The sequence below is a fragment of the Hemitrygon akajei genome, chromosome 1, assembly GCF_048418815.1.
Source record: "Hemitrygon akajei chromosome 1, sHemAka1.3, whole genome shotgun sequence".
In the NCBI taxonomy this organism is placed as follows: Eukaryota; Metazoa; Chordata; class Chondrichthyes; order Myliobatiformes; family Dasyatidae; genus Hemitrygon; species Hemitrygon akajei.
In genome coordinates, this window is record NC_133124.1 from 145,414,872 (window position 1) to 145,442,182 (window position 27,311).

At 42.4% G+C, this 27,311-nt stretch overlaps 1 protein-coding gene across 1 annotated transcript in view; it reads left to right on the forward strand.

Moving 5' to 3' along the window:
- Nucleotides 1–27,311, forward strand: part of washc5 (WASH complex subunit 5) — a 159,276-nt gene that overhangs the window by 117,972 nt on the left and 13,993 nt on the right. The window contains exons 19-23 of the mRNA XM_073052838.1: nucleotides 1,007–1,128; nucleotides 2,887–3,049; nucleotides 8,738–8,840; nucleotides 24,461–24,540; nucleotides 25,797–25,900. Coding sequence (XP_072908939.1) covers nucleotides 1,007–1,128; nucleotides 2,887–3,049; nucleotides 8,738–8,840; nucleotides 24,461–24,540; nucleotides 25,797–25,900 — 572 coding nt within the window. The remainder of the gene's footprint in view (nucleotides 1–1,006; nucleotides 1,129–2,886; nucleotides 3,050–8,737; nucleotides 8,841–24,460; nucleotides 24,541–25,796; nucleotides 25,901–27,311) is intronic.

Consider the following 27,311-nt stretch of genomic DNA (forward strand, 5'->3'; position numbering starts at 1 on the left):
GAACCTCTTGTGTTTATCACAGCTAGTGTAACTGTATTTAAAATTGAATGATAGATCACTATTAACACTATCAATAATTTACAAGGATTAATAAATGAGAACAATTGTTAATCAGAAGACAATTTTTAAAAATGTTTAGAGTTTTTGACTTTTTCTTATCTTTTGTATTTTGCTTTTGAATTTTGGTTATGTTATAGATTGGACCCTGACTCTGTTCACTAAGTTTGTTTTTGAAATGCCTCTTGGAGTGTTAAAAGAAGTTTCATTTAGCACTTAAGAAATGAATGCTTAAAAGTTTCTTCCCCTAGGCAGTTAATCTGATGAACCATTCTAGTTAGCCACCTCACCTCCTCCTATTACCTCAGTCACTGTATTGCACTGTAAACAATTTAAACGACTTTTTTTAAGACATAGGAGCAGAAATAGGTAATTTGTCCCGTTGGGTCTGCTCTGCCATTTCATCATGGCTGATCCATTTTCCCTCTCAGCCCCATCTCCTGCCTTTTCCCTGTATCCCTTTGTGACCTGATAAATCAAGAATCTATCGACTTCTGCCTTAAATATACCCAATGACTTGCCCTCCACAACTGCTGTGGCAATGAATTCCACAGATTCACCACTCTCCGGCTAAAGAAATTCCTCCTCACCTCTGTTCTAAAAGGACGCCCTTCTATCTGAGGCTGTGCCCTCTACTGTTTACATTGATTTACAATGGTGGAATACATGCTGGTATTTATGTACTTATGCTCATTTTATTCCAAATATATACTTTAACCTCTAACTTTATTGGTATATAATTCTTTATTATAATTGTTGAATGTTGTTTTCATGTTACATGTTGCAGCAAATTGTCATAGCCAATTCCTAATACATGTAACTGTATATGGTGAATAAGTTGATCCTTTAGAAACCTGTTTGAGGGACACGAGAAAGGAAGGGTTTAGATTCTGAGGTTTTCTGTGTTGTTTCTGTTTACTGTTTACTGATTACTGTTGTTTCCTTGTAGATTCTCGACTGGCAGAGCATGTACCAATCCACTCACATCCCCATTCCTAAATATCACCAGGCTGGAGAATCGACTTTCATTGGCCGTCTGTGTGGAGAAATTCTGAGAATTACTGATCCCAAGTAAGTTTCTGTAGTTCTGCTACTTTACCTAAATTGTCATTGGGGCCAGTTTTTAATCTTTGGATCTGAAAAGTGAGTGCTGTTGAAAGGCAAGGAATTTCGTCGTTTAACATCTAGTCAATTTTCCCGCCCACTGATATATTCGTGTCCACTTCCCCCCTTTCTCTCTTTTTCCATTCCCCATTTTAGTTCCCCTCTTATCCCTTCTCTTGAACTCACTGTCCTATCACCTCCCCCAGTGCCTCTCCTCCACTCCTTTCTCCTTCCACTATCCTCTCCTGTCACATTCCTTCTTCAGCCCTTAACATCTTCCTCCCAGCTTCTCACTTCCCCAAACACCCACCTTCCCCTCCCCTCTCCCCAAACACCCACCTTCCCCTCCCCTCTCCCCAAACATCCACATTCCCCTCCCCGTCTCTCCAAACACCCACCTACCCCCCTCCCCAAACACCCACCTTCCCCTCTCCCCAAACATCCACATTCCCCTCCCCATCTCTCCAAACAAACACCCACCTTCCCCCCTCCCCAAACACTCACCTTCCCCCCCCAAACACCCACCTTCCCCGCCTCCCCAAACACCCACATTCTCACCATAATTTAAAACAGCCCTGTGGAGGCCTAATGGAAATACTTGAAATGATGAGGGACAGAGATAAGGTGGATGGTTGCAGTCTTGTTCCCCAAGGGCAGGGAAGTCTGAAACCAGCTGGCATAGATTTAGGGTGAGAAGGGAAAGGTTTAAAAGGGACCTGCAGGGCCACATTTCCACACAGGGTGGTGAATGTGTGGAAGAAGCTGCCAGGGGTTTGGCTGAGATGGGTACTACAGTTGGGGATATGCATTGGGCAGATTTGACGACCGTTGTAGAGCCTTCCTGCCCATTACAGTGCCGTTTCCATATTATGCGGTAATGGAGCTTGTTAGGATGCTCTCTACTGCACATTTTCAGAACTACGTGAATGTAGATGTGCATTGTCCAGCTCTCTTTTGCCTCCTCAGAAAACAGAGGAGTTGGTGAAACTTCCTGATTGTGTGTAATGAGAGGTTGTGTGTGATGTGCACTCCCTGGTGTTTGAAACTGCTCATAATTTCCACGGCTGTGCTGCTGATGTAAAGAGGAGTGTGAGTGGTGCGAGTTCTTTATAATAATTTATTATAATTTTTTAAGTTGGTTATTAAATTATTGTTATTTTGAGAGGAGAAATGCACCTGAGTAGCGATGTGGTTGAATGCTGGTAGGTGGAATAGGAAGTGGGGTCATTCTCGATGTGTTAATTCAACCATTAGTACCTCAGTACCTGTGAATCAAAGTTCAAAGTAAACTTATTATCAAAACATGCTTATGTCACCATATGCTACCCTGAAATTCATTTTCTTAGTCATTCACAGTAAATACAATGAAACAGAATAGAAACAATGGAAAAACAACACACAAAGACAGACGAATAACCAATATGCAAGAGAAGACAAATTGTGTAAACACAAAAGACAAACCAAAATAATAATAAACAACAGATAACATTTATTACTTATTTTCAATATAAACTGTGTCCAAATTAACCTTTGGAATGGCTGAGAAAAGTCAAAAGAACAAGTGTTTATGAGTGCAACTCATTTGAATTTTCTCCTCTTGCAGTACCTCTGTTGATCCCCTCCAGCAGGGCCTGATACCTTGCTGGAAAGCAACTCAACTCCTTAGTTCCATTTGGAGTTTCTTTTCTGTGGACTGACCCTTCTACTACATTTCTTTCTGCTTAGAATGACATGCTACATCGACCAGATAAACACTTGGTATGACCTGAAGTCTCACCAGGAGGTGACCAACAATCAGCTCTTCTCGGAAATCCAGAATTCCTTGGGCACATTTGGGCTAAATGGGCTGGACAGATTGCTCTGTTTCATGATAGTCAAGGAGCTCCAGGTATGTTGCTGTATGATAAAAATATTAGAAAATAGAGGAAGGTATTTAAAGTCCACATAAAGCTCTTGCCTTGATGCTCCACAGGACAGTCAGGGAGTTAAGGTTTCAAAGGCATAATTTAATGTCAATGTATACGATATTCATCCTGAAATGCTTTTTCTTCACAACCATCCATGAAAACAGAGGAATGCCCCAAAGACAGTCAAACATTAGAACCCCGAAGTCCTCCCACCCCAGCTCCCTTCCCTCCTGTGCGTAAGCAGCAGCAAGCCACAATCCCCCCTCTCCTCACCGGCAAAATAAAAATATTGACACCTGCCACTGAGCACTCAAGCATGAGCAAAGCAACAGCAAAGACACGAACTTGCAGTTACGCCAAAGACTTGGCGTTTCACCCAGTATTGACATGCCACAGGCTCTCTCTCTCTCTCCCTGATAAGGGAGAAATAGATGTCTCCATTTCACAGCAAGAAGGGAGATGTAGTAAACAGCTCACTGGTTTATGATGTTAAAAGTCCACCACGTCGTTTGTTCCGAGCTTTATACCCAAAGAACTGGGCACACAACTGCAGATATTCTGACTCCTCTGATGACACACGTAGTGACACCAACCCTCGATCTGCCCATCTCCAGAGCCCCGAGATCCTAGGTTTCTGAATCCGAGCCAGACTCTTAGCTGAGCCTTTGTCGTGCTGAACGATATCGGTCAGTTGTGAAACCCCTAGAGTGGGTCCCATTCCCACAAAGGACTGTAGTCAGCGTGTAACTCCAGCTCAGGGTCTTCAAAAGAACCCTGAAAGGGAAAAATAAAGATATTAAAGATGGAAATAGAATTGTTTCTGAAGATGCAAGCAAAGGAGTTGCCATTTAGCGCCATCATCACTGCTCTGCCTTCTATTATAGAACAATATGGAAGCAGGCCTTTCAACCCAACTTGCTCATGGTGCCCACTTGCCCGATATGCATCTAAAACCTGCTGATCTATGTATTTATCCAAATGTTGTGTAGATGTTGTTATTGTACCTGACTCAACCACTTCCACTGGCAGCTCATTCCATATGTAGAACACTCTCTGTGTGAAGAGGTTGTCCCTCTGGTTTCTTCTAAATGTTTTATTTCTCACTTTAAACCATTCCTCTCCCCCTTCTCTTCTCCTCACCTGTCCATCACCTCCCTTCCTCTCTCCCATCATCCACTCCCCTCTCCTATCAGATTCCTTTCTCTTCAGCTGTTTACCTCATCCATCTATCACCCCCTCAGAATCTTGCTTCATTCCCACCTCCCACCCACCTTCTCCCTCACTTGGTCACCTGCTAGCTTGAACTCCATCCCCTCCCCACATCACCTTTTCCTAGATTCTTCCCCCTTTTCAGTTCTGATGAAGAGTCTCAGCCTAAAAAGTGTGCGTTTATTCCCTCTGTGGACGCTGACTGACCTGCTGAGTTCCTCCAGCATTTTGTATGTGTTGCTCAAGATTTCCAGCATCTGTAAAATCTCTTGTGGTTAAACCTATATCCTTGATATTTTACTTAGCTACTTTCTGATATGTATACAGTTTTCTGTAAGAGAATCAAGCCTACAACTGTTGCATTGCAGACCATAACCCTAAGTCCAAAAGACATAGGAACAGAATTAACCATTTGGCTCATCAAGCCTGTTCTGCCATTCAATCATGGCTGATCCTTTTTTTTCCCTCCTCAACCTCATGCCCCAGCCTTCTCAACATAACCTTTAATGTCATGTCCAATCAAGAACCTATCAATCTCTGCCTTAAATACACCCAACGACCTGGCCTCCACAGCTGCCTCCAAAATTGCACGGTATCATCTTTCTACCTTTCATCAGTTACTTTAAATCTATGCACGCTCACCCTTCACCACTCTGCTAATATCTGTCTCCCCTTTCTGAACTGCTCATCTCTGCCAAATATCCTCTCAGTTTCCTCTGCTCAAAGGAGAACAACCTGTTGGATCCTAATGTTCTTGATTCGAGGTTCTTCGGAAGTCAGGAATGAGGCATAAAACTTGTTGCTTTTGGTAGTTTATTAAGTATTACAAGAATGAAACAAGAAGATGAAGCAAGAGGGAAAGGGACCGTAGTGGTAGGGAAAAGAACAAAGGGAAGAGAGAATAAGCCAATGCGGTTTGCTCCTCTTATACCATCAAATTCCATTGACTTTCCATAGCTGATAGACATTACATTGCATAAGTTAACCATAAGATTGCCGCTATTCAAATAATGTGATACCCAAGAAGCTTCCAGAAAATACAGAAGAACTATACCACCAGGAAACATACCAAATAATTGCATTTACATTCAAAGATTCAAGATTAGTACATTTATTATCAAAATATATATGCAGTCTACAACCCTGAGATGTCTTCCCCACAGACAGCTATGAAACAAAGAAAACTATATAACCATATAACAATTACAGCACGGAAACAGGCCATCTCGGCCCTTCTAGTCCGTGCCGAACGCTTACTCTCACCTAGTCCCACTGACCTACACTCAGCCCATAACCCTCCATTCCTTTCCTGTCCATATTCCTATCCATTTTTACTTTAAATGACAATATCAAACCTGCCTCTACCACTTCTACTGGAAGCTCGTTCCACACAGCTATCACTCTCTGAGTAAAGAAATTCCCCCTCGTGTTACCCCTAAACTTTTGCCCCCTAACTCTCAACTCATGTCCTCTTGTTTCAATCTCCCCTACTCTCAATGGAAAAAAGCCTATCCACGTCAACTCTATCTATCCCCCTCATAATTTTAAATACCTCTATCAAATCCCCCCTCAAACTTCTACGCTCCAAAGAATAAAGACCTAACTTGTTCAACCTTTCTCTGTAACTTAGGTGCTGAAACACAAGTAACGTTCTAGTAAATCTTCCCTGTACTCTCTCTATTTTGTTGACATCTTTCCTATAATTCGGTGACCAGAACAGTACACAATACTCCAAATTTGTCCTTGCCAATGCCTTGTACAATTTTAACATTACATCCCAACTCCTATACTCAATGCTCTGATTTATAAAGGCCAGCATACCAAAAGCTTTCTTCACCACCCTATCCACATGAGATTCCACCTTCAGAGAACTATGCACCATTATTCCTAGATCACTCTGTTTTACTGCATTCCTCAATGCCCTACTATTTACCATGTATGTCCTATTTTGATTATTCCTACCAAAATGTAGCACCTCACACTTATCAGCATTGAACTCCATCTGCCACCTTTCAGCCCACTCTTCTAACTGGCCTAAATCTCTCTGCGAGCTTTGAAAACCTACGTCATTATCCACAACGTCACCTATCTTAGTGTCATCTGCATACTTACTAATCCAATTTACCACCCTATTATCCAGATCATTAATGTATATGACAAACAACATTGGACCCAGTACAGATCCCTGAGGCAGACCACTAGTTACCAGCCTCCAACCTGACAAACAGTTATCCACCACTACTCTCTGGCATTTCCCATCCACCCACTGTTGAATCCATTTTACTACTTCAATGTTAATACCTAATGATTGAACCTTCCTAACTAACCTTCCATGTGGAACCTTGTCAAAGGCCTTACTGAAGTCCATATAGACAACATCCATTGCTTTACCCTCGTCACCTTTCCTCGTAACCTCTTCAAAAAATTCAATAAAATTTGTCAAACATTGATCAAAATCACACAAAATAGCAATGGTAAAAGGAGAACTCAGAAACCAGAAACACATTGTAATTTAAACGGCAGTGTCCAATCCACAAACCACATCAATTAAACCTTGCCCAAAACCAAAGACTCTGGCATTATCCTCCAGCAACATTGAGCAAGAATGGGGAGAAAGAAACCAGTCAATCGCAGGCAGCTTTCTCCGACAACAGTGAGCAGGAGGGAGGGACTGTTCAAATGCAGGCAGATGGCGCTGAACACTCTCTCGCCTTTCATTCGCATCTTCAGTTATTTCATTCTGGCTTGATGCTTTAGTCGGTGAGATCAGGGAGAAATGGAAGCGTTTATGGGTTCTCGACCTGTTTCTAGTCGGCACACTCCATTCCAAATCTTGCCGAGCTCCCTCAGAGACAGCAAAGCGCCAGATTGTTCAGTTGGCCTGAAAACACCATAAAAATGAAACTTGCAGGTTTGACTCACGCAGTTTAGTAGGAGAATCATATATGAAAATTATCGAACAGTAGTAAATCAAGGCAACTGGACTTGCTGTGTTGTCCAGAAGACATTTCACCACTCATCCAAGAGGCTTCTTCAGTTCTGATCCATAGTGGGTAGTTTTCCAGTTTACAGCCTTGCAGATGAGTGGCGAAACATCTTCTGGACAACACAGCAAGTCCAGTTGCCTTGATTTACTATTGCTTGATATACAATGACCTGAATGACCAAGAACCTGGGCTATCGTTATAAATGTGTCAATCATAAATAACTATATAAAAATACAAACAAGCATAAAGAAAGTTAAACTACGAGGAAAAAAACAATTATACAATCCAATTCAAGGTTAAGCAAAGAATAGAAGATGCACTGGAGTCTGGAGCAATGATCTGCTGGAAGAACTCAGAGGATCTACCAACATTGTAAGGGTGTGGGATGTGAGGGGAGGAATTACTGATGACATGATGCAGGATTTTGACCAGGATATTGTGCTTTCTCTCCTCAACCTCCTAAGTTCCTCTAGCAGATTTTGTTTCCCCATTTGTTGATGTCCTTACTTTGTTAATAATTGTGAAAGGTAGCAGTAATTGGTAGAGTTAAAAAAATGTGTAGACATGATTAGATGAAGCAAAGCTGCTACTTTTGCCAGAATGTGATGATAATAAGGATTTACCACAGTGCATTAGAATGCTTGACATTTTCCTGAAAATGAAACAGAGTAGACAGGTCGGGCCTTGCTCTTTGAAGCAAAGGAGAATTAGAGATGACTTGATGGAGATAAGGCATAGATCAAATAGACACTCAGAGATTTTTCCCCAGGGCAGAAATGGCTAATACAAGGGAACATAATTCTAAGGTGTTTGCAGAAAATTTCGGTGTGGGAGAGTGGTCGGAGGTAGGTATTTTACAGAGGTTGAGGTGGGTGTGTGGGACACACTGCCATGGGTGGTGGTAGAAGCATATACATTAGGGACATTTAAGAGACTCGAAAATAGGCAGATAGTTGATGAAAAATGGAGTGTTATGTAGGAGGGAAGGCTTTGATTGACCTTAGAGTAAATTAAAGGGTTGGCACAAAATCATGATCCAAAGGGCCTATACTGTTCTATATTCTATATCTGATGCAGTAACTAATCACAGATTTGATCAGTCTTATTGAGTTTTGCTCTCCTCCAACTAAATTGATCGGAGTTGCTGCTCTGGTAACTTGTCTCGTCTCGAAGGTTGACTGATGGGATGGTACATTTGTGCTGTGTGGTACACTGGACAATCTAAACACTCCAATTCTTTCCCTTTCCTTGTTTCTGTACATTGGACAAGTATTGTCAATACCAATGCTTTTTGACACAGTTGTTCTTCTGTTTGCTACTTCTTACAAAATTGTTTTTTTTATTGCTCATGAGTATGAAATTTTTTAATAAATTCTGAAGAGCTTTTCGGTTAAACCTTTGAATAATTCAGCCCAAATGATTGAGTCCAAGGAGTGTTTTCAGCTGCCTAAGTGTAAATCTCTTGTTTTGTAGACTTTTTTGGACATGCTTCACAGAAATGTGCTGCGGGACAAGTCTGTGATGGACACAATCAAGCCCTTTCAGAATCAGCTGAATCCAATTAAAGGAATAGTGGGTGAGTCATTTAGAAAGTGCCTAAACATCAGAATGGGGAAGAAATGTGATTTAAATGACTTTGACCATAGAAAGATTGTTGGTCCTGGACAGCGTGGTTTGAGTATCTGATGTCCTGGGATTTTCATGCACAATAGTCTCTAGAATTTACTACAGAGAATAGTGCGAAAACCAAAAATGTTCAGTGAGCAGTGAAAATACCTTTTTAATTAGAGAGGTCAGAGGAGAATGGCCAGGCTGGTTCAAGCTGTCAGGAAGGCCACTGAGTGTGTATCTTGCAGCAACTTATATTCTGCTTGCAAAGGTGGTTACATTTGACTTGTGCTGAGCCAAGATTACAGATGTGGAACACAGTCTGAAGCTGCCACCATATTATATGTTCACTTGGAGATGTGAGGAATGGAATTATCCTGATTGTTTTTGGGTGGCACGGACACAATGATTTGAATGCTTCCCTTGTAACTCTTTGATTCTAGAAGAATTTTTTTGAAATGATGGGAGGGAATAAGGTTGAAGAAGGCATGGGTGGTGCATAACTAGTTGCTGCGATTTACTGTGCCTCTGGTGTACATCATGTGGGTGAAGAAAGCCAGATGCATAGAAGGACATTATACATTTTTCTGTTTAAAAGCTGTGATGGATTCTGCTCACGTTTCTTACAGGGCATCTCATTTCTGATGAGTGTAGAACATTACAGCACAGTACAGGCCCTTTGGCCCATTATGTTATGCTGACTTTTTAACTTATTCTATGATCAATCTGACTATTCCCTCCTACGTAGCCCTTCATTTTTTTTCTGTCATCCTTGTGCTTATCTAAGTTTCTTCTATCTTCCTAATGTATCTGCTTCTACCACCACCTGCCACTCTCTGTGGGGGGAGGAACAACTTGCTTCTCCAATCACCTTAATATCACCCCCTCATATTAGCCATTTCCACTCTGTTGGATGGTGGGGGGGTGGTCTCTGGCTATCTACTCAATCTCTTATCATTTTTTAGAAGCGTAGAAAACCTACAGCACAGTACAGTCCCTTCGGCCCACAAAGTGTGCCAAACATGTCCCTACCTTAGAACTACCTAGGTTTACCCATAGCCCTCTATTTTTCTAAGCTCCATGTACCTATCCAGGAGTCTCTTAAAAGGCCCTATTGTTTCCACCTCCACCACTGCTGCCGGCAACCCATTCCATGCACTCACCACTCTCTGCGTTTAAAAAAAAAACTTAACCCTGACATCTTCTCTGTACCTACTGCTAAGCACCTTAAAACTATGCCCTCTCATGCTAGCCATTTCAGCTCTGGGAAAAAGCCTCTGACTGTCCACACGATCAATGCTTCTCATTATCTTGTACACCTCCATCAGGTCACCTCTAATCCTCCGTCGCTCCAAGGAGAAGAGGCCAAGTTCACTCAACCTGGTTTTGTAAGGCATACTCCCCAATCCAGGCAACATCCTTGTAAATCTCCTCTGTATCCTTTCTATGGTTTCCACGTCCTTCCTGTAGTGAAGCGACCAGAACTGAGCACAGTACTCCAAGTGCGGTCTGACCAGGGCCGTATATAGCTGCAACATTACCTCTCAGCTCTTTAACTCAATCCCATGACTGATGAATGCCAATGTACCATATGCCTTCTTAACCATAGAGCCAACCTGCGTAGTAGCTTTGAATGTCTTATGGACTCGGACCCCAAGATCCCTCTGATCCTTCTCAGTGTCAAGAGTCTTGCCATTAATGCTATATTCTGCCATCATATTTGACCTACCAAAATGAACCACCTCACACTTATCTGGGTTGAACTCCCATCTGCCACTTCTCAGCCCAGTTTTGCATCCCATCAATGTCCCGCTGTAACCTCTGACAGTCCTCCACACTATCCACAACACCTCCAACCTTTGTGTCATCAGCAAATTTACTAACCCATCCCTCCACTTCCTCATCCAAGTCATTTATAATAATCAGAAAGAGTAAGGTCCCAGAAAAGATCTCTGAGGCACACCACAGGTCACCAGCCTCCATGCAGAATATGACCTGTCTACAACCACTCTGCCTTCTGTGGGCAAGCCAGTTCTGGATCCACAAAGCAAGGTCTCCTTGGATCCCATGCCTCCTTACTTTCTCAATAAGCCTTGCATGAGGTACCTTATCAAATGCCTTGCTAAAATCCATATACACGACATCTACTGCTCTTCCTTCATTAATGTGTTTAGTCACATCCTCAAAAAATCAATCAAGCTTGAAAGGCACAACCTGCCTTTGACAAAGCCATGCTGACTACTCCTAATCATATTATGCCTCTCTAAATGTTCATAAATCCTGCCTCTCAGGATCATCTTCATTAACTTACCAACAACTGAAGTAAGGCCTATAATTTCCTGGGCTATCCCTACTCCCTTTCTTGAATAAGGGAACAGCATCTACAACCCTCCAATCCTCCCTCAACCTCTCCCGTCCTCAATGATGATGCAAAGATCATTGCCAGAGGCTCAGCAATTTCCTCCCTCACTTAACACAGTAGTCTTGGGTACATCCTGTCCGGTCCCGATGACTTTTCCAACTTGATGCTTTCCAAAAGCTTCAGCACATCCTTTTCCTTAATATCTACATGCTCAAGCTTTTCAGTCCACTGCAAGTCACCCCTACAATCACCAAGATCCTTTTCCATGATGAATACTGAAACAAAGTATTCATTAAGTACCTCTGCCATCTCCTCCAGTTGCATACACACTTTTCCACTGTCACACTTGATAGGTCCTATTCTCTCACGTCTTATCCTCTTGCTCTTCACATACTTGTAGAATGCCTTGGGGTTTTCTTTAATCCTGTCCGTCAAGGCCTTCTCATGGCCCCTTCTGACTCTCCTAATTTCATTCTTAAGCTCCTTCCTGATAGCCTTATAAACTTCTAGATCTCTATCATTACCTAGTTTATTGAACCTTTCTTAAGCTCTTCTTTTCTTCTTGCCTAGATTTGCAACAGCCTTTATACACCATGGTTCCTGAACGCTACCATCCTTTCCCTGTCTCATTGGAACATATCTACGCAGAACCCCATGCTAATATCCCCTGAACATTTGCACATTTCTTTCTTACGTTTCCCTGAGAACGTCTGTTTCCAGTTTATGCTTCCGAGTTCCTGCCTGATAGGCTGATATTTCCCCTTACTCCAATTAAACGTTTCCTTAACTTGTCTATTCCTATCCCTCTCCAATGCTATGGTAAAGGAGATAGAATTGTGATCGCTATCTCCAAAATGCCCTCCTACTGAGAGACCTGACACCTGACCAGGTTCATTTCCCAATACCAGATCAAGTACAGCTTCTCCTCTTGTGGGCTTATCTACATGTTGTGTCAAGAAACCTTCCTGAACACACCTAAAAAAAACTCCAGTCATTTCTTCAGCAGTTTGAACGGGGCATGACTGCACAAGCGCGTGACAGTCAGCCCGAGAGACAGCTGGAGAGTTTAAAAAGCGAGCAGATTAACGGAGCGGGCAACATAGTAGTGGGAGACAGAGTAGGAAGGCTTTGGCTTGAGAGGCTGAGGACGAGCATGCTCCCAGTGAGGTAAGGCCAGGTAAGCTCCTTTAATAACTCTAATTAACTTAGGAGTAGGTAATGGAGGCGGCAGTTAGGGCAGTCAAGTGCTCCGTTTGCAGTATGCAGGAAGTCAGGGTGAGCACAATTGTCCCTGATGACTACACCTGTAAAAGGTGCATCCAGCTGCAGCTCTTGACAAACCGTGTTAGGGAACTGGATGAACTTTAGATCATTTGTGAGGCAGAGGCAGAAATAAACAGGAGTTACAGGGATATAGTCACCCCTAAAAGCCAGGAAGCAGGTAGCTGGGTGACTGTCAGGAGAGGGAAGGGGAATAGACAGAATGAGCAGAGCACCCCTGCGGCCGTTCCCATCAATAATAAGTATACCGTTTTGGATACTGTTGGTGGGGACGACCTACCAGGGATAAGTTGCAGTAGTTGCATCTCTGGCACCGAGACTGGACCCTCAGCTCAGAAGGGAAGGAAGGAAAAGAGGAGAGCAGCAGTGATAGGGGATTCGATAGTTAGGGGGACAGATAGGAGATTCTGTGGAAGAGATCGAGAATCTCGGATGGTCTGTTGCTTCCCCGATGCCAGGGTCCGCGATCTCTCGGATCAAGTTCTCAGTATTCTCAAGAGGGAGGGTGAGCAGCCAAATGTCATGGTCTATTTAGGGACCAATGATGTGGATAGGAAGAAGAAGGTCCTGCAAAGAGAATTTAGGGAGTTAGGTGCAAAGTTGAAGGACAGGACCTCCAGGGTTGCAATGCTACCTGTGCCATGTGCTGGTGAGGCTAGAAATAGGAAAATAATGCAGCTAAATACGTGGCTAAGAAGTTGGTGCAGGAGGGAGGGCTTCATGTTTCTGGACAATTGGGTCTTGTTCCAGGGAAGGTGAGACCTGTTCCGATGGGACGGGTTGCACCTGAACTGGAAGGGGACTAACATCCTTTCGGGAAGGTTTGCTAGTGCTGCTCCAGGGGGTTTAAACTAGATTTGCAAGGGGAGGGGACCAGAGTGTTAGAGCAAATAGTGAGGTGGAGGAGGATAAAGGTCATGTGACAGCTGCAAGTATAGTGCATGGAGTAAAACCAGATCTAACATAAAAAGAGGCTTTGAGGAAAGAGAAACAGAATAAAGGGTGTAAAGGTCGTAAGGTAGAAGGGCTAAAGTGCATCCACTTCACTGCAAGAAGTATCAGGAACAAAGGTGATGAACTGAGAGCTTGGATACATACATGGAATTACGATGTAGTGGCCATTACAGAGACTTGGCTGGCACCAGGGCAGGAATGGATTCTCAATATTCCTGGATTTCAGTGCTTTAAAGGGGATTGGGGGGGAGAAGGGGAAGGAGGGGTGGCATTAGTGGTCAGGGATACTATTACAGCTACAGAAAGGGTGGGTAATGTAGCAGGATCCTCTTTTGAGTCAGTATGGGTAGAAGTCAGGAACAGGAAGGGAGCAGTTACTCTATTGGGAGTATTCTATAGGCCCCCTGGTAACAGCAGAGATACTGAGGAGCAGATTGGGAGGCAGATTTTGGAAAGGTGCAAAAATAACAGGGTTGTTATCATGGGTGACTTTAACTTCCCTAATATTGATTGGTACCTGATTAGTTGGTTTATAACATATAAACATATAACAATTACAGCACGGAAACAGGCCATCTCGGCCCTTCTAGTCCGTGCTGAACGCTTACTCTCACCTAGTCCCACCGACCTACACTCAGCCCATAACCCTCCATTCCTTTCCTGTCCATATATCTGTCCAATTTTTTTTTAAATGACGATATTGAACCTGCCTCTACCGCTTCTACTGGAAGCTTGTTCCACACAGCTACCACTCTCTGAGTAAAGAAGTTCCCCCTCGTGTTACCCCTAAACTTTTGCCCCCTTACTCGCAACTCATGTCCTCTTGTTTAAATCTCCCCTACTCTCAATGGAAAAAGCCTATCCACGTCAACTCTATCTATCCCCCTCATAATTTTAAATACCTCTATCAAGTCCCCCCTCAACCTTCTACGCTCCAAAGAATAAAGACCTAACTTGTTCAACCTTTCTCTGTAACTTTGGTGCTGAAGCCCAGGTAACATTCTAGTAAACCTCCTCTGTATTCTCTCTATTTTGTTGACATCATTCCTATAATTCGTTGACCAGATCTGTACACAATACTCCAAATCTGACCTTACCAATCCCTTGTACAATTTTAACATTACATCTCAACTCCTATACTCAATGCTCTGATTTGTAAAGGCCAGCATACCAAAAGCTTTCTTCATCACCCTATCCACATGAGATTCCACCTTCAGGGAACTATGCACCATTATTCCTAGATCACTCTGTTCTACTGCATTCCTCAATGCCCTACCATTTACCATGTATGTCCTATTTTGATCAGTCCTACCAAAATGTAGCACCTCACACTTATCAGCATTAAACTCCATCTGCCACCTTTCATCCCACTCTTCTAACTGGCCTAAATCTCTCTGCGAGCTTTGAAAACCTACTTCATTATCACAACGCCACATACGTTAGTATCATCTGCATACTTACTAATCCAATTTACCACCCCATCGTCCAGACCATTAATGTATATGACAAACAACATTGGACCCAGTACAGATCCCTGAGGCAGACCACTAGTTACCAGCCTCCAACCTGACAAACAGTTATCCACCACTACTCTCTGGCATCTCCCATCCAGCCACTGTTGAATCCATTTTACTACTTCAATATTAATATCTAACGATTGAAGCTTCCTAACTAACCTTCCGTGTGGAACCTTGTCAAAGGCCTTACTGAAGTCCATTTGTCAAACATGACCTTCCACGCAGAAATCCATGTTGACTGTTCCTAATCAGATCCTGTCTATCCAGATAATTATATATACCATCTCTAAGAATACTTTCCATTAATTTACCCACCACTGACGTCAAACAATTGCTAGGTTTACTCTTGGAACCCTTTTTTAAACAATGGAACCACATGAGCAATGGCACGATCCCCTTTTTTAATAACATTTGAAATATTTGTGTCAGAGCTCCTGCTATTTCTACACTTAACTTCCCTGAAGGTCCTAGGGAATATCCCGTCAAGCCCCGGAGACTTATATACTTTTATATTCTTTAAAAGCGCCAGTACTTCTTTTTCTTTAATCATCATAGTTTCCATAACTACCCTCCTTGTTTCCCTTACCTTACACAGTTCAATATCCTACTCCTTTAGTGAATACCGAAGAAAAGGAGTTGTTCAAAATCTCCCTCATCTCTTTTGGCTCCACACATAGCTGTCCACTCTGATTCTCTAAGGGACCAATTTTATCCCTCACTATCCTTTTGCTATTCATATAACTGTAGAAACCCTTTGGATTTATTTTCCCTTTACTTGCCAAAGCAACCTCGTATCTTTTAGCTTTTCTAGTTTCTTAGTTAAGATTCTTTTTACATTCTTTATATTCCTCGAGCACCTCATTTACTCCATGCTACCTATATTTATTGTAGATCTCTCTCTTTTTCCGAACCAAGTTTCCAATATCCCTTGAAAACCATGGCTCTCTCAAACTTTTAACCTTTCCTTTCAACCTAATAGAAACATAAATATTCTGTACCCTCAAAATTTCACCTTTAAGTGACCTCCATTTCTCTATAACATCCTTCCCATAAAACAAATTGTCTCAATCCACTTCTTCTAAATACTTTTGTATCTCCTCAAAGTTAGCCTTTCTCCAATCAAAAATCTCAACCCTGGGTCCAGACCTATCCTTCTCCGTAATTATATTGAAACTAATGGCATTGTGATCACTGGACCCGAAGTGCTCCCCAACACATACCTCCGACACCTGACCTATCTCATTCCCTAACAGGAGATCCAACACTGCCCCTTCTGTAGTTGGCACCTTTTTGTATTGCTACAAAAAACTATCCTGCACACATTTTACAAACTCCAAACCATCCAGCCCTTTTACAGAATGGGCTTCCCAGTCTATGTGTGGAAAATCAAAATCTCCCACAATCACAACCTTGTGCTTACTACAAATATCTGCTACCTCCTTACAAATTTGCTCCTCCAATTCTCGCTCCCCATTAGGTGGTCTATAATACACCCTTATAAGTGTTACTACACCTTTCCCATTACTCAATTCCACCCAAATAGCCTCTCTAGTCGAGCCCTCTAATCTATTCTGCCAAAGCACCGCTGTAATATTTTCTCTGACAGGCAATGCAACACCTCCCCCTCTTGTCCCTCCGATTCTATCACACCTGAAGCAACGAAATCCAGGAATATTTAGTTGCCAATCACACCCCTCCTGCAACCATGTTTCACTAATAGCTACAACATCATATTTCCAGGTATCAATCCATGGTCTAAGCTCATCCACCTTTCTTACAATGCTCCTAGCATTAAAAGAAATGCATTTAAGAAATTCTCCACCTCTTACTCTCTGTTTCTCCCTAACGGTGTAAGCAACTTTACTATCTTTCTTCTTCTCCCCTACGTCTTTGGTCTGAGCGCTCCCTTTCTCTATCACCTGCCTATACTCCCTCACACACTGTCTACAAGCTTTCTCTATTTGTGAACTAGCCTCCTCTCTCCTAGTCTCTTCAATTTGATTTTCACCCCCCAACCATTCTAGTTTAAAGTCTCCCCAGCAGCCTTAGCAAAACTCCCCACCAGGATATTGGTGCCCCTAGGATTCAAGTGCACCTTGTCTTTTTTTGTACAGGTCACACCTGCCCCAAAAGAGGTCCCAATGATCCAGAAACTTGAATCCCTGCCCCTTGCTCCAATCCCTCAGCCATGCATTTATCCTCCAACTCAGTCCATTTCTATTCTCACTGTTGCGTGGCACAGGCAGTAATCCCGAGATTGCTACCTTTGCGGTCCTCCTTCTCAACTCCCTATATTCTCCTTTTTTTTTAGTACAGTAAATAAAACTTTATTTCACTTTCCAAGTCTGTTACAAGTTATCCTCTTCCTTAGATTAGATATGAATCTTGTACTTACAATTTACAGTAGTGTCTTTCCAAAATACAAGTACAAAAGCTATAGTAAACAGACTAGGTACAGCTATTTAGTACCTTCAAAGGCTGAAGCTCCAAGGATGAGACCCTGCAATAATACATCAGTTGTACAGAGAGCTTTCCAGTCAAACATTAACAGCCTAAGTTCCATTAATTTTATTGCATAATTTATCCTAGTGCCATTTAATTAAAAATCTGCTTGAATTAACATCAGAATAAGATTGAGAACTTTTTTGCATTTTAGGTTTTGTGTAAATCACAGTAAAAGGCCATGAAAACATTATCCTGATAATAGTATTATATTCAGGATGGACTCCTGTCACAGTATTTTGACAGGCTGACTAGGGGGAATGCCATACTAGATCTAGTATTAAGTAACGAACCAGGTCAGGTCACGGATCTCTCAGTGGGTGAGCATCTGGGGGACAGTGACCACTGCTCCCTGGTCTTTAACATTATCATGGAAAAGGATAGAATCAGAGAGGACAGGAAAATTTTTAATTGGGGAAGAGCAAATTATGAGGCTATAAGGCTAGAACTTGCGGGTGTGAATTGGGATGATGTTTTTGCAGGGAAATGTACTATGGACATGTGGTTTATGTTTAGGGATCTCTTGCAGGATGTTAGGGATAAGTTTGTCCTGGTGAGGAAGATAAAGAACGGTAGGGTGAAGGAACCATGGGTGACAAGTGAGGTGGAGAATCTAGTCAGATGGAAGAAGGCAGCATACGTAAGGTTTAGGAAGCAAAGATCAGATGAGTCTATTGAGGAATATAGGGTAGCAAGAAAGGAGCTTAAGAAGGGGCTGAGGAGAGCAAGAAGGGGGCATGAGAAGGCCTTGGCAAGTAGGGTGAAGGAAAACCCCAAAGCATTCTTCAGTTATGTGAAGAACAAAAGGTTGACAGGAGTGAAGATAGGACCGATTAGAGATAAGGGTGGAAAGATGTCCCTGGAGGCTGTGGAAGTGAGTGAGGTCCTCAATGAATACTTCTGTTCAGTATTCACCAATCAGAGGGAACTTGATGAGGGTGAGGACAATATGAGTGAGTTTGATGTTCTGGACCATGTTGATGTTGGAGTTGTTAAAAATAGATTAGGATGGAGAAGTCCCCGGGGCTTGACGGAGTATTCCTCAGGCTGCTCCACGAGGCAAGGGAAGAGATTGCTGAGCCTCTGGCTAGGATCTTTATGTCCTCATTGTCCATGAGAATGGTACCGGAGGATTGGAGGGAAGCGATTGTTGTCCCCTTGTTCAAAAAAAGGTAGTAGGGATAGTCCGGGTAATTATAGACCAGTGAGCCTTACGTTTGTGGTGGGAAAGCTGTTGGAAAAGATTCTTAGAGACATTTAGAGAATGTGGGCATTTAGAGAATCATGGTCTGATCAGGGATAGTCAGCATGGCTTTGTGAAGGGCAGATAGTGTCTAACAAGCCTGATAGAGTTCTTTGAGGAGGTGACCAGGCGTATAGATGAGGATAGTGCAGTGGATATGATCTACATGGATTTTAGTCAGGCATTTGACAAGGTTCCACACAGTAGGCTTATTCAGAAAGTCAGAAGGTGTGGGATCCAGGGAAATTTGGCCAGGTGGTTTTAGAATTGGCTTGCCTGCAGAAGCAGAGGGTCGTGGTGGAGGGAGTACATTCAGATTGGAGGGTTATGACTAGTGGTGTCCCACAAGGATCTGTTCTGGGACCTCTACTTTTTGTGATTTTTATTAACAACCTGGATGTGGGGGTAGAAGGGTGGGTTGGCATGTTTGCAGATGACACAAAGGTTGGTGGTGTTGTGGATAGTGTAGAGGATTGTTGAAGATTGCAGAGAGACATTGGCAGTATGCAGAAGTGGGCTGAGAAGTGGCAGATGGAGTTCAACCCAGAGAAGTGTGAGGTGGTACACTTTGGAAGGTCAAACTCCAAGGCAGAGTACAAAGTAAATGGCAGGATACTTGGAAGTGTGGAGGAGCAGAGGGATCTGGTGGTACATGTCCACAGATCCCTGAAAGTTGCCTCATAGGTAGATAGGATAGTTAAGAAAGCTTAAGGGGTGTTAGCTTTCATAATTTGAAGGGTAGAGTTTAAGAGTCACGGGGTAATGATGCAGCTCTATAAAACTGTGGTTAGGCCACACTTGGAGTACTGTGTCCAGTTCTGGTCACCTCACTATTAGGAAGGATGTGGAAGCATTGGAAAGGGTACAGAGGAGATTTACCAGGATGCTGCCTGGTTTAGAGAGTATGCATTATGATCGGAGATTAAGGGAGCTAGGACTTTACTCTCTGGAGAGGAGGAGGATGAGAGGAGACATGATAGAGGTATACGAGATATTAAGAGGAATAGATAGAGTGGACAGCCAGCGCCTCTTCCCCAGGGCACCACTGCTCAATACAAGAGGACATGGCTTTAAGGTAAGGGGTGGAAAGTTCAAGGAGGATATTAGAGAAAGGTTTTTTACTCAGAGAGTGGTTGGTGCATGGAATGCACTGCCCGAGTCAGTGGTGGTGGCAGATAGACTAGACAGGTATATGGAGGAATTTAAGGTGGAGGGTTATATGGGAGGCAGGGTTTAAGGGTCGGCGCAACATTGTGGGCCGAAGGGCCTGTACTGTGCTGTATTGTTCTATGTTCTGTGTAAACCCCTCACTCTAAACCCCTCACTCTAGGGAAATGCCAATGAATATTTGGGAAATTAAAATCTCCCCCACAATAACCTTGTTACTATTACTCCTTTCCAGAATCTGTCTCCAATCTGCTCCTTAATGTCCCTGTTACTTTTGGGTTGTCTATATAAAAAAAAACACCCAGTAGAGTTATTGACCACTTTCTATTTCTAACTTCCACCCGCAGAGCCTCCGTGGACAACCCCTCCATGACTTCTAACTTTTCTGCAGCAGTGACACTATCTCTGACCAATAGTGCCACACCCCAACCTCTTTTGTTTCCCTCCCTGTCCTTTCTGAAACATCTAAAACCTGGCACTTGAAGTAGCCATTCCTGCCCCTGCTGTATATATCTTTTACAACTCTATCAAATCACCTCTTATCCCTCTTCGCTCCAAGGAGAAAAGCCATAGCTTGCTCAACTTATCTTCATAAGATATATATGCTCTCCAATCCAGGCTACATCCTGGTAAATCTCCTCTGTATCCTCTCTAAAGCTTCCACATCCTCCCTCTTATGTGGTTAACAGAGCTAAACGCAATACTTCAAGTGGGTCAACTAGGGTTTTATACAATGTAATATATCTTAAGTTTTCTCCTGATAAGCCATCAATATTACAACCATTCTGTCATTTGTGCTATTCAACAACAGAAGGCAGATTATTTTATATATAACTTATTTTTTTGTACTGTACTCATTTGGTGATCTCATTGAAACCTATTGAGTAGAGTGGATGTGGAGAAGTTTCCAACAGTGGGGTAGCCAAAGATGATGGACACAGCCTCAGAATAGAAGGATCTCCCTTTAAAACAGATGGCAGGATTTTTTTTTTTACCCTAAGGGTGGTGAATCTGTGGAATTTATTGCCATAGACAGCTGTGGAAGCCCATTCATTGGGTATATTTAAAGTGGAAGTTGATTAGGATCTTGATTAGTAAGGGTGTCAAAGTAAGGGTCTAAAAGTTAATCTGGGAAATTATAGGCCGGTAAATTATTGGAAGGAGTACTAAGAGATAGGATCTACAAGTATTTGTATAGGCAGGGACTTATTAGGGAGAGTCGACATGGCTTTGTGCGTGGTAGGTTATGTTTAACCAATCTATTAAAGTTTTTGAGGAGGTTACCAAGAAAGTGGATGAAGGGAAGGCAGTGGAGGTTGTCTACATGGACTTTAAGGCCTTTGACAAGGTCCCGCATGGGAGGTTAGTTAGGAAGATTCAGTCGCTAGGTATACATAGTGAGGTAGTAAATTGGATTAGACATTGGCTCAATGGGAGAAGTCAGAGAGTGGTAGTAGTGGAGGATTGCTTCTGTGAGTGGAGGCCTGTGACTAGTGGTGTGCCACAGGGATCAGTGCTGGGTCCATTGTTATTTGTCATCTATATCAATGATTTGGATGATAATGTGGTAAATTGGATCAGCAAATTTGCTGATGATACAAAGATTGGAGGTGTAGTGGACAGTGAGGAAGGTTTTCAAAGCTTGCAGAGGGATTTAGACCACCTGGAAAAATGGTCTGAAAAATGGCAGATGGAGTTTAATACAGACAAGTGTGAGGTATTGCACTTTGGAAGGACAAACCAAGGTAGAACATAGAAGGTAAATGGTAGGAGACCGAGGAGTGCAGTAGAACAGAGGGATCTGGGAGTACAGATACATTATTCCCTAAAAGTGGCATCACAGATAGATAGGGTCATAAAGAGAGCTTTTGGTATGTTGGCCTTTAAAAATCAAAGTATTGAGTGTAAGAGTTGGAATGTTATGGTGAGGTTGTATAAGAAATTGGTGAGGCCGAATCTGGAGTTTAGTGAGCGGTTTTGGTCACCTAATTACAAGAAGGATATTAATAAGGTTGAAAGAGTGCAAAGAAGGTTTACAAGGACGTTGCCGGTACTTGAGAAACTGAGTTACAGAGAAACGTTGAATAGGTTAGGACTTTATTCCCTGGAGCGTAGAAGAATGAGAGGAGATTTGATAGAGTTACATAAAATTATGATGGGTATAGATAGAGTGAATGCAAGCCAGCTTTTTCCACTGAGGCTCGGGGAGAAAAAACACCAGAGGACATGGGTAAGGGTGAATGGGAAAAAGTTTAAAGGGAACATTGGCGGGGGCTTCTTCACACAGAGAGTTGTGGGAGTGTGGTATGAGCTGCCAGATGAAGTGGTAAATTCAGGCTCACTTTTAACTTTTAAGAAAAATTTGGACAGTTACATGGATGAGAGGGGTATGGAGGAATATGGTCCAGGTGCAGGTCAGTGGGACTAGGCAGAAAAATGGTTCGGTACAGCCAAGAAGAGCTAAAGGACCTGTTTCTGTGCTGTAATGTTTTGTGTTTCTGTGGTTACAGGTATAAGGCAGAATTTTTAACATAGGGTTGAGAGGTGGAGTAAATTCTATGGGCTGAATTACCAAATTCTATTCCTACGTCTTGTATTTACTATAAATTTTGGATCATTAAGTATGTGACTGTTCAAGCTTCAATGTATGTTTATTATCAAAGTACATATATGTCACCACATACAACCCTGATACATTTTCTTGCAGGCATTCACAGTAAGTTCATGAAAACACAATAGAATCAATGAAAGATCACACCTCACAGTACAGACAAACAACCAGTGTTCTAAGGATAACAACCTATGCAAATATGAAATACAAAATAATAATAATAAACAAATCATAATTATTCAGAACATCAGATGAAGAGTGACTGTGTCCATAGGTTGTAGGAACAACCCAGTGATGGGGCGAATGGATATGAATAAAGTTATCTTCTCAACAGCCCTGTAGCTGAGGGGGTAATAATTGTTCCTGAGGCTGGTAGTGTGGGTCCTGAGGCTTCTGATGGCAGCAATGACCTGGGTGGTGGAGGTCTTTGATGATAGATACTGTTTTCCTGGACAACGCTCCATGTAGATGTGCTCAGTGGTAGGGAGGGTTTCACCTGTAAAGAACTGGACTGCGTCCACTACTTTTGTATCCTTTTCTGTTCCTGGGCATTGGTGTTTCCATACCAGGTTGTGATGTAACTAACACACACAAAATGCTGGTGGAACACAGCAGGCCAGGCAGCATCTATAGGAAGAAGTACAGTCCTGGCGAAAGGTCTTGACCGGAAACGTCGACAGTACTTCTTCCTATAGATGCTGCCTGGCCTGCTGTTTTCCACCAGCATTTTGTGTGTGTTGCTTGAATTTCCAGCATCTGCAGATTTTCTCGTGTTTATAATGCAACTAATTAGGATGCTCTTCCCTGTGCATCTATAGACGTTTATCCAAGTTTAGAAAGCATGCCCAATCTTAGCAAACTCCTGAGGCAGTAGAGGTGCTGCCATGCTTTCTTCGTAATTGTATACGTGCTGGGCCTCGGACAGGTCCTCTGAAATGATAAGAATTTAAAGTTGCTGACTCTCTCCACCTCTGATTCCCGCGAAGAAGACTGGCTCATGGACCTCTGACTACAGGAAAAGGAAAACAATAACTAGCTTCCTGCCATTGCTGATATTGAGTGATAGGTTTTTATTATGGCATCACTCGGCCAGGTTTTCAATCTCTCTCCTATGTGCTGATTTGTCATCTTTGATTTGGCCAACGAAAGTGGTGTCATCAGCAAACTTCATTATGTTTGTGGAAGTTGCTTCTTTTTCTGAGACTAAAGAGACCACACTGTTCTGACTTTTATATATTTTACAGTAGTCTGCTGATTAATTTACTGGCCTCTTAGCCAGAGTTCTGGCCCATTTATCCTGAAAGGAGTTCAAATCCCGCTGTCACTGCCAGGGGATTAAATTATGTGACGATTTAATTTGGTCTCATTAACAATAGCCATAAAATGACAGTAAAGTTGTTATAAACCCATGAGTTTATTTGTATTCTTCATAGAAGGACATTTATTTGCCACATTCCTCTTTTTGCTTGCATGTGTCTCCAGGCCCATCAGTTGAGTCCCCCTCCTGTTCTGGGGCATTGAGGGATTCCCTCCTACTCTCACCCTTAATGGAAATTAGACCTTCCTACGTCGATGTTATGGTTGGAGTTCATCAACGCATCTACAACCCATTGTATTCGCTATAGACGGGATTGGCTTATACAGCAATCACTAATAACATTTCATGTTTAATATTTTCTCACCTTTCTGAATCTGCCACAATAAAAATTCTGACGTGGACAGCTGACCCATGCCGGTATAGTCTGATCTTGTGAATCCATTTGCTTGTTACTTCAGAGGGAAAAGAAGTGATCTTGTTTAGTTGAAAAATAATTAAGATATTAAAAATACTGAATAAGTAGGAGTGGGGATAGGGTTGGTGGGTGGGGTGGGAGGGGATGGGGAATAAGATTATAAACCTGTTATTTTTAGATGCCTTACCCTTACCTATTTTTCATTCCATCATCTTCAGCGAATGCCAGCAAAGTGTACACTGCTGCAGTGGCAAAAACCCAGAAGGTTTGGTCATCTTATTTGGATTCCATACTGAAGGTTTGTATCTGCAAGATATTATTATATTGAGATTTTGACTTAGTTTTGTGTTTTACATTAAATACTGTGTGACAGTGCCCTGGTTTTTGTTAGAGACGTTTAAGTTCTCAGCAACAATGTGTTTAGACCCACTGACTCAATGATGTAGCAAAGCGGCCTACCGTTATTGTGTATTGAAGGAAGCAAACAAAGACTAAATATTTTCTCAAAGGAGCAGATGAAAATAGCTGCCATGTTGCTCAGCTGATCATTGTACTTGTTACTCACCAGAAGTACCCATATACAAATCAAAATACAGGCGTGATGAAGCGTCTTAGCCTGTCTGCTCCTCTCCATAGCTGCTGCCTGACTTGCTAAGCCTTCTGGCATTGTGTGTGTGTGTTTGTCTGTCTGTCTCTGGATTTCCAGCATCTGCAGAATCTCGTGTTCACCAAACAGCTCATGCTGTCCTCGAGCAAGTCTCAGGCATTTTAATAGAACTTACTTCTGCTGTGCCTTGAGCTCGTCAGTCTGAGTGTAGACTCAAAACTGATCCTCAGAAGGTAACATTTCACTGAGGGGAGTCATCCAGGACACTAGTTCAGGGGCAAAGGGATGAGACCTTAATGGAGGCTTATAAGGGTTATGGCCCAAAACATTACCAGTTCATTCCTCTTCATAGGTGCTGCCGGAGTTCCTTAAGCATTTTGTGTGAATTGCTCTGGATTTCCTGCATCTGCAGAATCTCTTGTTTCTGAATTTTTAGTGTCCTGTTATACGGTGTAACCGCAATCCACAGGGTATCAATGTGGCAAGAAATTCACCGTGATGTTTGGTGTATGTACATGTTCAGCCTGGTATATGCAGTTTATACATACAGGAAGTGTAAAATAAGTTTATTGTTTATGTATAAGATGACTAAACTATTATGGAAACCAAACGAGAAAATCTGCAGATGCTGGAAATCCAAGCAACCGACACAAGATGCTGAAGGAAATCAGCAGGGCTGGCAGCGTCTTTTGAAAAGTGTAAGCAGTCAACATTTCGGGTTGAGACCCTTCAGCTGAAATTATTAATGGAATTGACAATAATTTTAAAATATGGAATTCTGATTCCATAAATTCTTGGCTATCACTCATTAGGATTAATCTATTAAGATTCTAATAAATTAATTTAGTGTACATCCATGAATACTTATTAGACAAGTACTACTTTAATCTGTTGTGTTGTAAATTATGGGATTGACTGAAATCCTTTTGATTTATTTTGATGTGTAGGTGGGGCAGATGCAGATATTGAGACAGCAGATTGCCAATGAACTGAGTTACTCGTGCAAGTTTGACTCTAAGCATCTTGCTGCAGCATTGGAAAACCTCAACCAGTAAGAGCACTTCTTCATGGTCAAGTTTGTTGTCATTCTACCATACACACGTATAGTTACCTACTGCCCTTTACGCTGCTGGTGTCAAGGCAGTAATGAAAGTCCTCCATCTCTGGTGATGGTCAAGGTAACTTCATTGTGCCAGTATCTTGCTCTGAGTTTTCACTACTGCCAGTCATGCAAGTCCCAGGTGGAGACTTGGGAAAACTGTTGCACTCAGGTGTACAAGGATTCTTCATTACTGTTTCTGGAACAATTTTATTTACCAGTCAGGGTTGTTGGCCCTGAGCTGAACCCCCCAACCTGGAGGACTGGTGGACCACTCTTAGTCTGGCTTCTACCCTTTGACCTGTTTGCCGTGGGTGATCCTACTAAGAGCAAAAGCATAAAGCCCTGACTCCAGCCAGCATAGCTCTCCATGTCATAAAGGCACATAGGCCTCCAAACCTTAAGACAAGGTTGTGGTCCTCTTGGAGAACCAACTAAACAAAACATTGTTCCACTGGGGTCAAGATGCAAGACATAGCACATACGGTCACACACAGCACATACGGTCACAGAATAAATTCAGCACAAGTCCCTAAGTGACTAAGATTGACAGGTTGACAAAAAATGTGAGGTGCATGTTAATGTAAGACAGTATGATGTCACTGTCACTATTATAATAAAACAAATATTGGATAAATCTTGGTTACTAAAAACTTTAGTCCTCAACACACAATATGCTATAGTGGCTCTGGCCTGAAAATAGTAACACGCACATAATCTCTCTCCCCTCTCCCCACCGCCTATTTGGCTTATTGAGTCTGCTCCACCATTCAATCATGGCTGATCCTTTTTTTTCCACTCTTCAGCTCCACTCACCGGCCTTCTGCCCGTAACCTTTGATGCCGCATCCAATCAACAACCATTCGAGCTCTGCCTTAAATATACCCGAGCTGCCTGTGGTAATAAATTCCACAAATTCATCACCCTCTGGTTAAAGAAGTTTCTCCGCATCTCTGTTTTGAATCAATGCCCCTCTGTCCTGAAGCTGTACCTTCTTGTCTTAGACCCCAACCACCCCCACCACCATCTTTTCCACATTTACTCTGTCTAAGCCTTTCAACATTTGAAAGGTTACAGTGAGATCCGCCCCTCCTACTTCTAAATTCCAGTGAGTACAGACCCAGAACTATCAAACATTCCTCATATGATAACCCTTTAATTCCTTGAATCATCCTTGTGAAACTCCTCTGAACTCTCTCTCGAATGCCAGCATATCTTTTCCAAGATGAGTCCAAAACAGTTTACAATACTAAAGGTGAGGCCTCACTAGTGCCTTATAAAGCCTCAGCATCACATCCTTGCTCTTGTATTCTAGATCTCTTGAAATGAATGCTAACATTGCATTTTCCTTCCTCACCACCGA